The sequence below is a fragment of the Mustelus asterias genome, chromosome 29 (genome assembly GCF_964213995.1).
Source record: "Mustelus asterias chromosome 29, sMusAst1.hap1.1, whole genome shotgun sequence".
Lineage (NCBI taxonomy): Eukaryota > Metazoa > Chordata > Chondrichthyes > Carcharhiniformes > Triakidae > Mustelus > Mustelus asterias.
This window is the reverse complement of record NC_135829.1, coordinates 16,474,665-16,487,746: the sequence shown is the minus strand read 5'-3', so window position 1 is coordinate 16,487,746 and position 13,082 is coordinate 16,474,665. Positions and strand designations below refer to the sequence as shown.

At 45.8% G+C, this 13,082-nt stretch overlaps 1 protein-coding gene across 1 annotated transcript in view; it reads left to right on the top strand.

Moving 5' to 3' along the window:
• herc1 (HECT and RLD domain containing E3 ubiquitin protein ligase family member 1) overlaps positions 1–13,082 on the top strand; it is a 265,419-nt gene that overhangs the window by 219,981 nt on the left and 32,356 nt on the right. Inside the window, exons 62-65 of the mRNA XM_078199818.1 lie at positions 3,177–3,242; positions 3,328–3,453; positions 4,851–4,989; positions 5,122–5,303. Of these exons, the coding sequence (XP_078055944.1) occupies positions 3,177–3,242; positions 3,328–3,453; positions 4,851–4,989; positions 5,122–5,303 (513 nt within the window). The remainder of the gene's footprint in view (positions 1–3,176; positions 3,243–3,327; positions 3,454–4,850; positions 4,990–5,121; positions 5,304–13,082) is intronic.

Here is a 13,082-nt window from a genome sequence, read left to right as displayed (position 1 = left end):
GACCCAGGGACAGTGAATGAAACGTGATATAGTTCCAAATAAGAATGATACATAACTTGGAACTGAACTTACAGGTCATGATGTTCCCTTCTAAGTGGCAGAGGTCACAGATTTAGAAGGTGCTGTGGAAGGAGCCTTGGTGAATTGCTGCAGTGCATCTTGTAGATGGTATACATTGGTGCCACTGTGCGTCAGTGATGTAAGGAGCGAATGTTTAAGGTGGCGGATGGGTTGCAGGTCAGGTGGACTGCTGTATCTTGATTATGTTGAGCTCCTTGAGTGTTTTTGGAGCCTCACTTATCCAGGCACAGAGCACAGGTTACAATTCAAGCAAAGATAAATTTTTTTTAAAATTCCACATATGCTGCGATGTATTTCTGTTATTCCAACACCCACCATCTAATCGCTTGTTTCAGTTGCCTTCAATCCAAGCTGCATACTTCACTCCCTATCTCCATCCTTCATGTAGCTAACTGTCTTGAGGCTGCACCAGACCGTTTGCAACCTTGGTGTCACTTTGACCCCAGATGAGCTATCACCCACATACCCACGTTGTCTCCGTAACATCCTCTGTCTCCACCCCTGCTTCAACCCCTCATATTGAAACCCTCATCCATTCCTTTGCCAACTCGACACTTGATCTTCCTGATGCACTCATGGCTAGACTCCCACTTCCATCCTGTCTAAACTTGAGGTCTCATAAAACTCTGCCTATGTCCTAACTCGCACCAAATCCTGATCACCCATGATCCCTGTCTTCACTGAACCACGATGACTTCCGGTTAAGCAATGCCTCGATTTTAAAATTCTCATCCTTGTTTTCGAATCCTTCCGTGGATTCCCTCCCCCCCGCTTTCTGTAATCTCCAGTGCCGCACCCTCTGATGTCTGCGCTGCTCTGATTCTGGCCTGTTGGGCATCCTCGATTTGAATCACTGGTGGCTATACTTTGACTGCCTGGATCCGAAGCTCTGGAATTTCCTTCCTCCACTGTTGGCGGGCACGGTGGCACAGTGGTTAGCACAGCTGCCTCACAGCGCCAGGGACCTGGGTTCGATTCCTGGCTCGGATCACTGTCTGTATGGAGTCTGCATGTTCTCCCCGTGTCTGTGTGGGTTTCCTCCCGGGTGCTCCGGTTTCCTCCCACACTCCAAAGATGTGCGTGCAGGTTGGGTTGATTGGCCGTGCTAAGTTGCCCTTTAGTGCCCTGGGATGCATAGGTTAGAGGGATTAGCGGGGCAAATATGTGCGGTTACGGGGATAGGGCCTGGGTGGGATTGTTGTCGGTGCAGACTCGATGGGCCAAATGGCCTCTTTCTGCACTGTAGGATTCTATGACAAACTTCTCAACCTTGGTTTCTACTAACCTACCCTCAAAACCAAGCCCGTGATTATCTCCCCTAATATTTTCCTATTTGCCTCAATGCTGTATAATTTTAAAGTTTATTTATTAGTCACAAGTAAGGCTTACATTAACACTGCAATATAGTTACTGTGAAATTCCCCTAAATAATACCGCAATGAAATGCTTTATTACGTTGGAAGGGCTATGAAGCTTCCCAGACTGCCTGTGCAAAAGAAGAAAATGCATTCGCTTAGCACCTGTCACAACCTCAGCATGTCCCAAAGTTCTTTGCAGCCAATCAAAACGTTTGTAAAGTATAGTCATTTTCATAATGCATAAAAAAGCTGCAGCCAGTTTGTGCGCAGAAAGCTCCCACATTCACAATGTTCACAGAGCTCACAGGGCTGAGGAGGGCATCGGCAGCAAGGGTCGGGGAGTCGTTCTCAACAGGCCCACCCCATTTCTGATGCTGTGTGCCTCATTCAGGCACTGAGTACCTCGATCAAGGGACCCCCACCCCAACAACCCCCTGCCCATTATTGGGTTAATACCAGCGGTGGTGGAATGAGTTAAAGTTTATTTATTAGCGTCACAAGTAGGCTTACATTAACACTGCAATGAAGTTGCTGTGAAAATCTCCTAGTCGGGTACACTGAGGGAGAATTTAACATGGCCAATGCACCCTGAGGAAACCTAGGCAGACACAGGGAGAACGTGCAAACTCCACACAGACTGTCACTCAATTGAACCCAGGTCTCTGGCACTGTGAGACTGCTGGGGCGGCACGGTAGCACAGTGGTTAGCACTGCTGCTTCACAGCTCCAGCGACCTGGGTTCGATTCCCGGCTTGGGTCACTGTCTGTGTGGAGTTTGCACATTCTCCTCGTGTCTGCGTGGGTTTCCTCCGGGTGCTCCAGTTTCCTCCCACAGTCCAAAGATGTGCGAGTTAGGTTGATTGGCCATGCTAAAATTGCCCTTAGTATCCTGGGATGCGTAGGTTAGAGGGATATGGGGGTAGGGCCTGGGTGGGATTGTGGTCGATGCAGACTCGATGGGCTGAATGACCTCTTTCTGTGCTGTGGGGTTTCTAAGATTTCTAAGATTCTGCATTGCTAACCACTGTGCTACAGTGCTGCCATGAGGCATTTAAGTGGATATTAATTGATCACTAAAGGGCCTCCCTTGGTTGAAAGCTGGGAAGGCCTTATGTGAGCTTTCCCTCCCCTGACTTAATCAGAGCAGAGGCGGGAAGATGGCAGAGTCCCATCCTGTCACCTTCCTGTCCAATTGGTGGCACAGTGGTTAGCACTGCTGTCTCACAGCACCAGGGACCCGGGTTCGATTCCCGGCTTGGGTCACTGTGTGGAGTTTGCATGTTCTCCCCGTGTCTGCGTGGGTTTCCTCCCACATTCTGAAAGACGTGCTAGTTGGATGCGTTGACCCGAACAGGCACTGGACTGTGGCGACTAGGGGAATTTCACAGCAACTTCATTGCAGTGTTAATGTAGGCCTTACTTGTGACTAATAAATAAAATTTTAACTTTAAATGTTCCCCTGTCTCCAAACTCAAGGGGCTGAACATTAAATTCTACCTGTAGGCTGATAAAATTGCATCATTTGATGATGCTGTAAGCATATGGTTTGCTGATGATTAGATTAGATTTGTCCATGAGTTTGCTAATTTACCAGTGATCTGAGGCCTCTATTCAGTCATGGAGATTAAACTGCTCATACAATCGAGAAAGTCTTGATAAAGTTCACTTTGCCTAAATAGGGACGACACCAAGATTTTCTGCACTTGCTTCATGTGTTGTCCTTTCTTCCAACTGCAGGATAACAGTAAATGGTTTACCGGAATGGATGAACAAATCATGTCCTGGGCTTCTTCTCGGCCAGAGGTAATCCGTTATTTTTACAAGTATGCTTCAGCCCTACGTTTAACGGTGCTGCAAAGTTTAAAACATATCTGTTGTACTCCTTCAGGACTGGCACCTGGGCGGAAAGTGTGATGTCTATCTTTGGGGAGCAGGGCGCCATGGACAGTTGGCGGAAGCTGGAAGAAATGTAATGTTACCGACCGCTGCACCTTCATTTTCACAAGCTCAGCAGGTACGCTGAAATAATTAGTTTGACCTTCTAGAATTTACATTAATTAAGTGTAGGCACGTTATGCAATTATAAGAAAACTTATAAAGGAGAACGCAAAGCAGGGAATTGCAAGGTGCTTATGGCCTCCTGTGCTGTCAATTCTCTGATTCACACACAGGTTAACTTCTCAGTGTCCATTAGGCTCCACTCTTTCCTCCATGATCAGTTACAGCATTTCAAGTTCATGTTCCAGAACCTTTTAGTTACAGCATTGAGGAGTAAAAGAAAATGGGAATGAGTGTGAGCATCGGTGCGCATGTGTTTCTGTTTCTGTTTGTGTGTGTGTGCGCGCCCATGTGTGTTTCTGTGTCTGTGTGTGTGTGTTTCTGTGTGCGTCAGAGTTTCTAAGTGTGTGTGCGTGTGTCAGAGTTTCTAAGTGTGTGTGCGTGTGTGTCAGAGTTTCTAAGTGTGTGTGCACCCACGTGTGTTTCTGTGTCTGCGTGTGTGTGTTTCTGTGTGCGTCAGAGTTTCTAAGTGTGTGTGTGTCAGAGTTTCTAAGTGTGTGTGCGTGTGTCAGAGTTTCTAAGTGTGTGTGCGCCCATGTGTGTTTCTGTGTCTCTGTGTGTGCGTGTGTGTGTTTCTGTGTGTGTCAGAGTTTCTAAGTGTGTGCGCGCCCATGTGTGTATTTCAATGTGTGTTTGTATTTGTGTTTTTGTGTGTGCGCGCGCGCCATGATCTGTTTGGATGGTGGAGCAGTCTCGATGGGCCAAATGGCCGACACGATTTTAAATACATTTTACACACATGCACGAAGTCACACATACAGAAAGATGCACAAAGTGAGTGGCACAGTGGTTAGCACTGCAGCCTCACAGCGCCGGGGACCCGGGTTCAATTCCCGGCTTGGGCCACTGCGTGGAGTCTGCACGTTCTCTCCGTGTCTGTGTGGGTTTCCCTCCGGGTGCTCCGGTTTCCCCCCACAGTCCGAAAGACGTGCTGGTTAGGTGCATTGGCCATGCTAAATTCTCCCTCAGTGTACCCGAACAGGCGCCGGAGTGTGGCGACTAGGGGATTTTCACAGTAAATTCATTGCAATGTTAATGTGAGCCTACTTGTGACACTAATTCATTTGACTCCTCAGAATCTTAATCCCAACTAAATGCTGCAACAAATTTACTTGATGGAAGAATGCTTCATGGTGTTCTATTATTAATATGACAGATGGTATTTATGATTTTAAAATGATAGTAAATACTAACTCTAGAACAACACTGCCGAAGTTTTATCTTTTCCATCTTAATGTTTGGATCACTGCTGATTTTTAATGAAGAGTTGATTGGGAATAAAACGTGGTTGTGTCAAAACCTGGCCGCTTACACATGCTAAGTAATTTTATTGAAGGCATTTGCTATCCACAGGTTATTTGTGGGCAGAATTGCACTTTTGTTATCCAGGCTAATGGAACAGTGATGGCGTGTGGGGAAGGTAGCTATGGTCGACTTGGTCAAGGAAATTCAGATGACCTCCATGTCTTGACTGTCATTTCAGCTCTGCAAGGTACGATTAAAGGCTCTTTGGGCAAAATCTGCCACTGTGACAGTTTAAAAAAGAATGCCTTGTTAATCATTGAAATCATAATATCCACCTTTTGTGTTTGTGTGATCCTCATTGCTGTTGTGTACGTCACAGGTTTTGTGGTAACTCAGCTAGTGACTTCCTGCGGGTCCGACGGTCACTCTATGGCTCTGACAGAAAGCGGTGAAGTCTTTAGCTGGGGCGACGGGGACTATGGGAAGCTGGGCCACGGAAACAGTGATCGGCAGCGCAGACCCCGGCAGATTGAGGCACTGCAAGGAGAGGAGGTTGTTCAGGTGAGATTGTGCCCTGGGTAATTATTAGATAAGAACATAAGAAATAGGAGCAGGAGTAGGCCATCTAGCCCCTCGAGCCTGCCCCGCCATTCAATAAGATCATGGCTGATCTGAAGTGGATCAGTTCCACTTACCCGCCTGATCCCTATAACCCCTAATTCCCTTACCGATCAGGAATCCATCTATCCGTGATTTTAAACATATTCAACGAGGTAGCCGCCACCACTTCAGTGGGCAGAGAATTCCAGAGATTCACCACCCTCTGAGAGAAGAAGTTCCTCCTCAACTCTGTCCTAAACTGACCCCCCTTTATTTTGAGGCTGTGCCCTCTAGTCCTAGTTTCCTTTCTAAGTGGAAAGAATCTCTCCACCTCTACCCTATCCAGCCCCTTCATTATCTTATAGGTCTCTATAAGATCCCCCCTCAGCCTTCTAAATTCCAACGAGTACAAACCCAATCTGCTCAGTCTCTCCTCATGATCAACACCCCTCATCTCTGGTATCAACCTGGTGAACCTTCTCTGCACTCCCTCCAAGGCCAATATATCCTTCCGCAAATAAGGGGACCAATACCGTAAATTAATAAATAATGAATAGATTTGGCTAAAAAATTATTGAGGGCAAGTTTGATCCTGGCATTGACAGACATACATTGTCTAAGGGATACCCTGCCCAGTTCTTTGAGGAGGTAACAAGGAAGTTAGATAAAGGAGAACTGGTGGATGTGATTAATTTAGCTTTCCAGAAGGCCTTTGACAAGGTGCCGCATAGGAGACTGTTAAATAATTTAAGAACCCATGTTGTTAAGGGTAAGATTTTGGCATGGATAGAGGATTGGCTGACTGGCAGAAGGCAGAGAGTGGGGATAAAGGGGTCTTTCTCAGGATGGCAGCCGGTGACTAGTGGTGTGTCTCGGGTCAGTGCTGGGACCACAACTTTTCACAATATACATTAACGATTTGGAGGAAGGAACTGAAGGCACTGTTGCTAAGTTTGCAGATGGTGCAAAGATATGTAGAGGGACAGGTAGTATTGAGGAAGCAGAGGGGCTGCAGAAGGACGTGGACAGGTTAGGAGAGTGGGCAAAGAAGTGGCAGATGGAATACAGTGTGGGAAAGTGTGAGGTTATGCACTTTGGAAGGAGGAATGGAGGCATAGACTATTTTCTAAATGGGAAAATGCTTAGGAAATCAGAAACACAAAGGGACTTGGGAGTCCTTGTTCAAGATTCTCTTAAGGTTAACGTGCAGGTTCAGTCGGCAGTTAGGAAGGCAAATGCAATGTTGGCATTCGTGCTGAGAGAGCTAGAATACAAGAGCAGGGATGTACTTCTGAGGATGTATAAGGCTCTGGTCAGACCCCTTTTGGAGCAGTGAGCAGTTTTGGACTCCATATCTAAGGAAGGGTGTGCTGGCCTTGGAAAGGGTCCAGAGGAGGTTCACAAGAATGATCCCTGCAATGAAGAGCTTGTCATATGAGGAATGGTTGAGGACTCTGGTCTGTACTCATTGGAGTATCAAGGATGAGGGGGGATCTTATTGAAACTTACAGAATACTGCAAGGCCTGGATAGAGTGGGCGTGGAGAGGATGTTTCCATTAGTAGGAAAAACTGGAACCAGAGGGCACAACCTCAGGCTAAAGGGACGATCCTTTTAACCAGAGATGAGGAGGAATTTCTTCAGCCAGAGAGTGGTGAATCTGTGGAACTCTTTGCCGCAGAAGGCTGTGGAGACCAGGTCATTGAGTGTCTTTAAGACCGAGATAGATAGGTTCTTGATTAATAAGGGGATCAGGGATTATGGGGAAAGGGCAGGAGAATGGGGATGAGAAAAATATCAGCCATGATTGAATGGCGGAGTGGCTTAATTCTGCTCCTATGCATTATGGCCCATTATCTAAGGGCTACCCTGCCCATTGTCCGTCAGCCTCAATGCATTGTCGAAATGCTATTTGCAGCATCTTAACTACCGTCATGGCTAACTCTGAAACACACTCAAGAGGTGAGAGTTGCTACCCTTGGTTACAAGGCCAGAAGTGGGGCTGTTTCTGGAAGACTGCAGTGTTTAGTTCCATTCATAACTCCCCTGAGAATGAAGAAACTGGAATCGGCCTACTGCAGGGCCAGCCATCTGTGGGCTGACAAGCATCAGCCACCTCACATAATTGCCTGGCAATGGCCATGCCAGAGAACAGAGAGCTCAGTCCCTTCCCTTCGTCTTCAATGGGATCATCATCACTACCAGTCCTTTGCCTTTGGTAGCATTGCTATACATTAGCTGATTTCCCCTACATTCTGGAGGCCACCATTGACTAATAGCTGAGCCATTTCAACACCAGGGATTGGCTTATGTGACGATACTGTGCCTTTAAGTATTTTAGTCATCTTTCTGTGCTGAATGTGTTTACTAATCCCTTCCATTTTATTGGAGTCGCTTTGTCTGGATCCAGCTGCACTATATTGTTACTGCAGATACCTGATTGATGCAGTGTTTGTTTTGATCTGAACTAATGCAGGGTTCTATTGTTTTGTGTTCTCCCCTGGGATATTGCAGAGTAGGCTTGAATGGGTTGATTGACAGGTAGGGTCTTATGACGGGGTCGGGCTAGGCTTGCACCGGGAACTCGAGGCAGTCTGCTTTTGGGATTTTTTGAGAGGCTGCTTTCTCTATCTTTTGCTCTGTCTGAAGTGGAGACTTGAATCTGCCAAGAAATAAGCCTTTTCCTCTGAGATTCTACTGTCTGGGGGTGGAGTTTTCTCTGGTAGTTGCTTCATGATAAGTAGAAGACGGGTGTTTGTCTGGATCACTCTCCAGAAGTGTCAAACGGCTGGAAATCTAGGACCTACATAAGCATCTTTGTTTTCTATGCTAATTGGTTCTAAAGAAGGGATTCATGTCTGGGGCGGGTACTGCTACAGTGAAACAATGGAGATAGCAAGCTGTTAAGAATTATACTTTGTCATGTTTAAGTTTTTTAATTAGTAAAAGTTATGCTAATTTTTTAATGCTCTAACTGGGTTCTGAAATAAAGTTTTTTTTTATATAAGCTTCCTAGTGGGTCACTTGAATCATCTTATGCTCACCCTAATGCTAAAATCAAATGTAAAAGTTTTTAAAATTTGATTTATTATTGTCACATGTATTAGCATACAGTGAAAAGTATTGTTTCTTGCGCACTATACAGTCAAAGCATACCATTCATAGAGAAGGAAATGAGAGAGTGCAGAATGTAGTGTTACAGTCATAGCTAGGGTGTGGAGAAAGATCAGCTTGATGCAAGGCAAGTCCATTCAAAAGTCTGATGGCATCAGGGAAGAAACTGTTCTTGAGTCGATTGGTGCGTGACCTCAGACTTTTGTGTCTTTTTCCCGACGGAAGAAGGTGGAAGAGAGAATGTCCGGGGTGCGTGGGGTTCTTAATTATGCTGGCTGCTTTTCCGAGGCAGTGGGAAGTGTAGACAGAGCAATGGATGGGAGGCTGGTTTGCGTGATGGATTGGGCTACATTCATGACCTTTTGTAGTTCCTTGCGGTCTTGGACAGAGCAGGAGCCATACAAAGCTGTGATACAACCAGAAAGGATGCTTTCTATGGTGCATCTGTAAAAGTTGGTGAGAGTCGTAGCTGACATGCAAAATTTCCTTAGTCTTCTGAGAAAGTAGAGGCGTTGGTGGGCTTTCTTAACTATAGCGTCGGCATGGGGGGGACCAGGACCGGTTGTTGGTGATCTAGGGTAACTTTATAAAAAACTGTGGAGTTTCTGATCTAGTTCATGGCGCTTAAAAGCGGGTTGCAAGAAATGGAAGGGGAAGGTAACATTCCGCTCACTTCCACCGTCACTTGGTAAATCTAGCATCAGCGGGTTAATTAACGGTTGCTGCTGGAAGTGCGTGCCAATTAGAAAGGTGGCAGCGGGAGTCTCCATGGCAACTCGGTCATCGAGGTCATGGCATCTGTCCAAAGATGTGCGGGTTAGGTGGATTGGCCATGCCAAATTGCCCCTTTGTATCAGGGGGACCAGCTAGGGTAAATGCATGGGGTAATGGGGGTCGGGCCTGGGTGGGATTGTGGTCGGTGCAGATTCGGTGGGCTGAATGGGAGGTTAGGCTGTGAACTGGAATTCAAACCCCAGCCACCAATTTAAAGGTACGCTGCCCTCTCGCCCTCTTAATTGTTCTACCGGCCCGTAAAAACTGAACAAATCGAGTACGTTGTCACCTTCCAGCTGTAGACTCTGCTGCCGCATGGACCCATTTGCAGGCCTTTTATTGTGCCCTTGTGCCCACATACCTGGCATAACTCAATCCCACCATTTTCCCTGTGCACCTTTGCGAAATGGAATGGGGCTGTGAACAATTGCGCATTTTTAATGAACCGAATTGGCTTTTGTGTGAATGTGGGCAGGCCTAATTTCAGGATAAAAGCAAATCACTGCGGATGCTGGAATCTAAAACCAAAAGACAACCTAAAATGGTTCCAATTTCAAGACCCCCCCTCGCCGTCAGTTTTATAGGAGACTGGCGCGATTCTTTGGATTGCTGACCCTATGTCAGCCCACTGTTTTACATAAGCCACTAAAATTCAGCCCCGTGTCTACAAAAACAGGGCAAAAGGCTGGGTGCTCTACAATGAGTGGCTCAACTCGTGAAACCCTCTCTCCACTGCAAAGCACAATGGAATGCAACAGAATATTTTCCACTTACCTGGATGGAGACAGCAATACTCCAGAAACCCATGGAGGACAGAGCAGTTCATTTGATGGGTACTCCTGCCATTGGATTTGACATCCAACACACCGTGACTGCAGTGTGTACAATCTACAGAGTTGCACTGCAGTGATGAGAAGGTTACTTTGACAGCACTTCACTGATTGCTCTGTTCCTTTCCTATAAATATCAAGGTCGTTGTAAGCAAAGGGAATTTTGCTGAGATATCATTTGGAGGTGAAATTGGCTGATGCTTAAGGCACAGTGAAGCTTTTAAGCCTGGTTTCAGCTTTCCAAATGCTATTGGGACCTACTGCTATTGCTTTTAAACTCCATTTCCCGGAGTGGTTTTATGATGACAAATGCCACTCTGATGCAGTATAGTGTAATAAGATTTGACCTCGAGGACAATATCACCCAGAATGGACTTTTATATAGAAACATAGAAGAGAGGAGCAGGAGGAGGCCAACTGGCCCTTCGAGTCTGCTCTACCATTCATTACAACCATGGCTGATCTTAACTGTAATGGAAGGCTAGTTTTCTCGAGTTACAGAACTGCAGAACCCTTCCATCAATTTGACTCGCCTCCTGCCAAGCCTTTGGAATGTGACATGGGATATAAACCAAGATCCCTAAAGTCGGGGATTGTAGATGACACCATGTGGGACCTGTACGCTTGGAGAGAACGCTGCTATCGTTTTAATGAAACTAAACCCGCTCAAGACATTTTGTTCTAAAGAGTTGTGTCAGCTCAACCATCCTCGACTTTCAGGAGCACTCTTACAGAAAATAATGGCGCAGTTGTTGTGCACGGACAGGAATTCTCCGTCCTCGCCCGCGACTGGGATTCTCCAGTTCCCCTGCAATGAATGGTGATTTGGCTGAGTGCCAAAATTCTCCGTTCTTGCTGGTAACAATAGCGCCACCTTGAAAGACCAGAGAATTCTGGCCTATGTCTTTGTTGCGGGCTTTGTATCTTCAACCACGGTGGCACAGTGGTTAGCACTGCTGCCACACAGCGCCAGGGATCTTGGTTCGATTCCCGGCTTGGGTCACTGTCTGTGTGGAGTTTGCACGTTCTCCCCGTGTCTGCGTGGGTTTCCTCCGGGTGCTCCGGTTTCTTCCCACAGTCTGAAAGACGTGCTGGTTAGGTGCATTGGCCGTGCTAAATTCTCCCTCAGTGTTACCCGAACAGGCGCCGGAGTGTGGCGACTCGGGGCTTTTCACAGTAACTTCATTGCAGCGTTAACGTAAGCCTACTTGTGACATGAGTAAACTTCAAAAAACTTTAAAACTTAATGCACCACCATGGCCAGTTCCTGTTCTAATTTATTGGCACTCCTGCTGTTTGATTACAGAAACAGTTTGGGGTTAAGGGAAAGAAAACAGCCACTGAACTCCATCAGAGTGTTTAAAGTGAATTCTCACCTTCCCACTTCATCCCTTTTCCTTTCTGGTTCCATCTAATAAAGCCTTTGGTTCCTTTTAAGGTAGTAGGAGCTGTTTATTCTGACCTGAGAGATCTGGAGTGTGTTAAGGCCCATGCCAGAAACTCCAAGGTGTTTTGTGAGGTTAGCCTAGACCCTACGTTTTACATTTGATTTTTGGCATTAGGGTGAGCATAGGGTGTTTCACTCCAGGGATGATTCAAGTGACCCACTAGGAAGCTTTTATCAAACAAAGTTTATTTAAGAACACAATCAGAATAGAACAAAAAGAATTAGCATAACTTTGACCAATGACCAGACTTAAACATGACACAGTAAAACTCTTAACACCTAGTATCTCTGTTGTTCCAATGTAAAGCAATATCCCACAGACATGCACCCCTCTTCAGCATTAGTTAACACAAAAACAAGTATGCTGACGTGATGCCGGATTTCCAGCTTTTTAACACTCCTGGGCAGCGAACCCGACAGCAGTTTTCAGAGAAGGATATACCCTCCAAAGTGCAGAACCTCAGAGAGGTAAACCCAGTCTCTGGCAGCTTCCAAAAAGAACCACCCAAACAACAGAATCTCCACCTACAGAAGGGGGGAAAGACACTGCTGCCCCTCTCGGCTTCAAGCAGCTTGAATATTCTCTGATAAGCCCAGTTTCCCCCATCACATGACCATACCTGCTGCTCATCCCAATGCAGCTCTGCTCTGCAAACTCCCAGGGGAGAACAGCATTAGTTCAGATTGAAACCAACATCCTAGCCATTAGAAACAATTATGCAACACGAAGACATGATGCCGGTAGACACTACGGCTCTGACAAAATGCCAGGGATTGCTCGAAACATCCTGCAGAGCAGTCTGATTAAAATATATATAAGAGAGACTTTGTAGTTTCTCAGCCGTGGCCATGTCCATGTTATATTGAAGAGGATAACACATCACAGTCCAGACGTGGAAGACTTAAAGTTGAATAATAAACCCCTTATTCATTTGGCACACACTACAGTCTACATTCCAGACAGTTTTCCCTTTGAGTTGTTAGATGTCAAATCCTAACAAACAAAAATATTTTTTTTGTGTAATTCATTAGGATATTGTTCAGTATCAACATAACGTGTTACCTTTGCCATTGAAAGTGGGCCGAGGTAATATTTTCGCCCCTGTTTCTTTGCCTGTACACAATCTATCTTTTAAAAAAAACTATTGGAAGATTTCAACAAAACATGGGACCTAAATGGAGTGCGGTCCAAGGAAGAACTGGTTTTATATTTGATTTGATTTATTATTGTCACATGTATTAGTGTACAGTGAAAAGTATTGTTTCTTGCACGCTATACAGACAAAGCATACCGTTCATAGAGAAGGAAAGGAGAGGGTGCACAATGTAGTGTTACAGTCATAGCTAGGGCAGAGAAAGATGAACTTAATATAAGGTAGGTCCATTCAGAAATCTGATGACAGCAGGGAAAAAGCTATTCTTGAGTCGGTTGGTACGTGACCTCAGACTTTTGGCAAAGAACCAGATCCAAATCTTATGGCCTTTTTTTTAAGCGGGGCATTTCTCACTCTCTCCCTCTATCTCTCTCTCTCCCTCTTTCTCTTTCTCTCTCTCACCCTCTTTCCCTTTCTCTCTC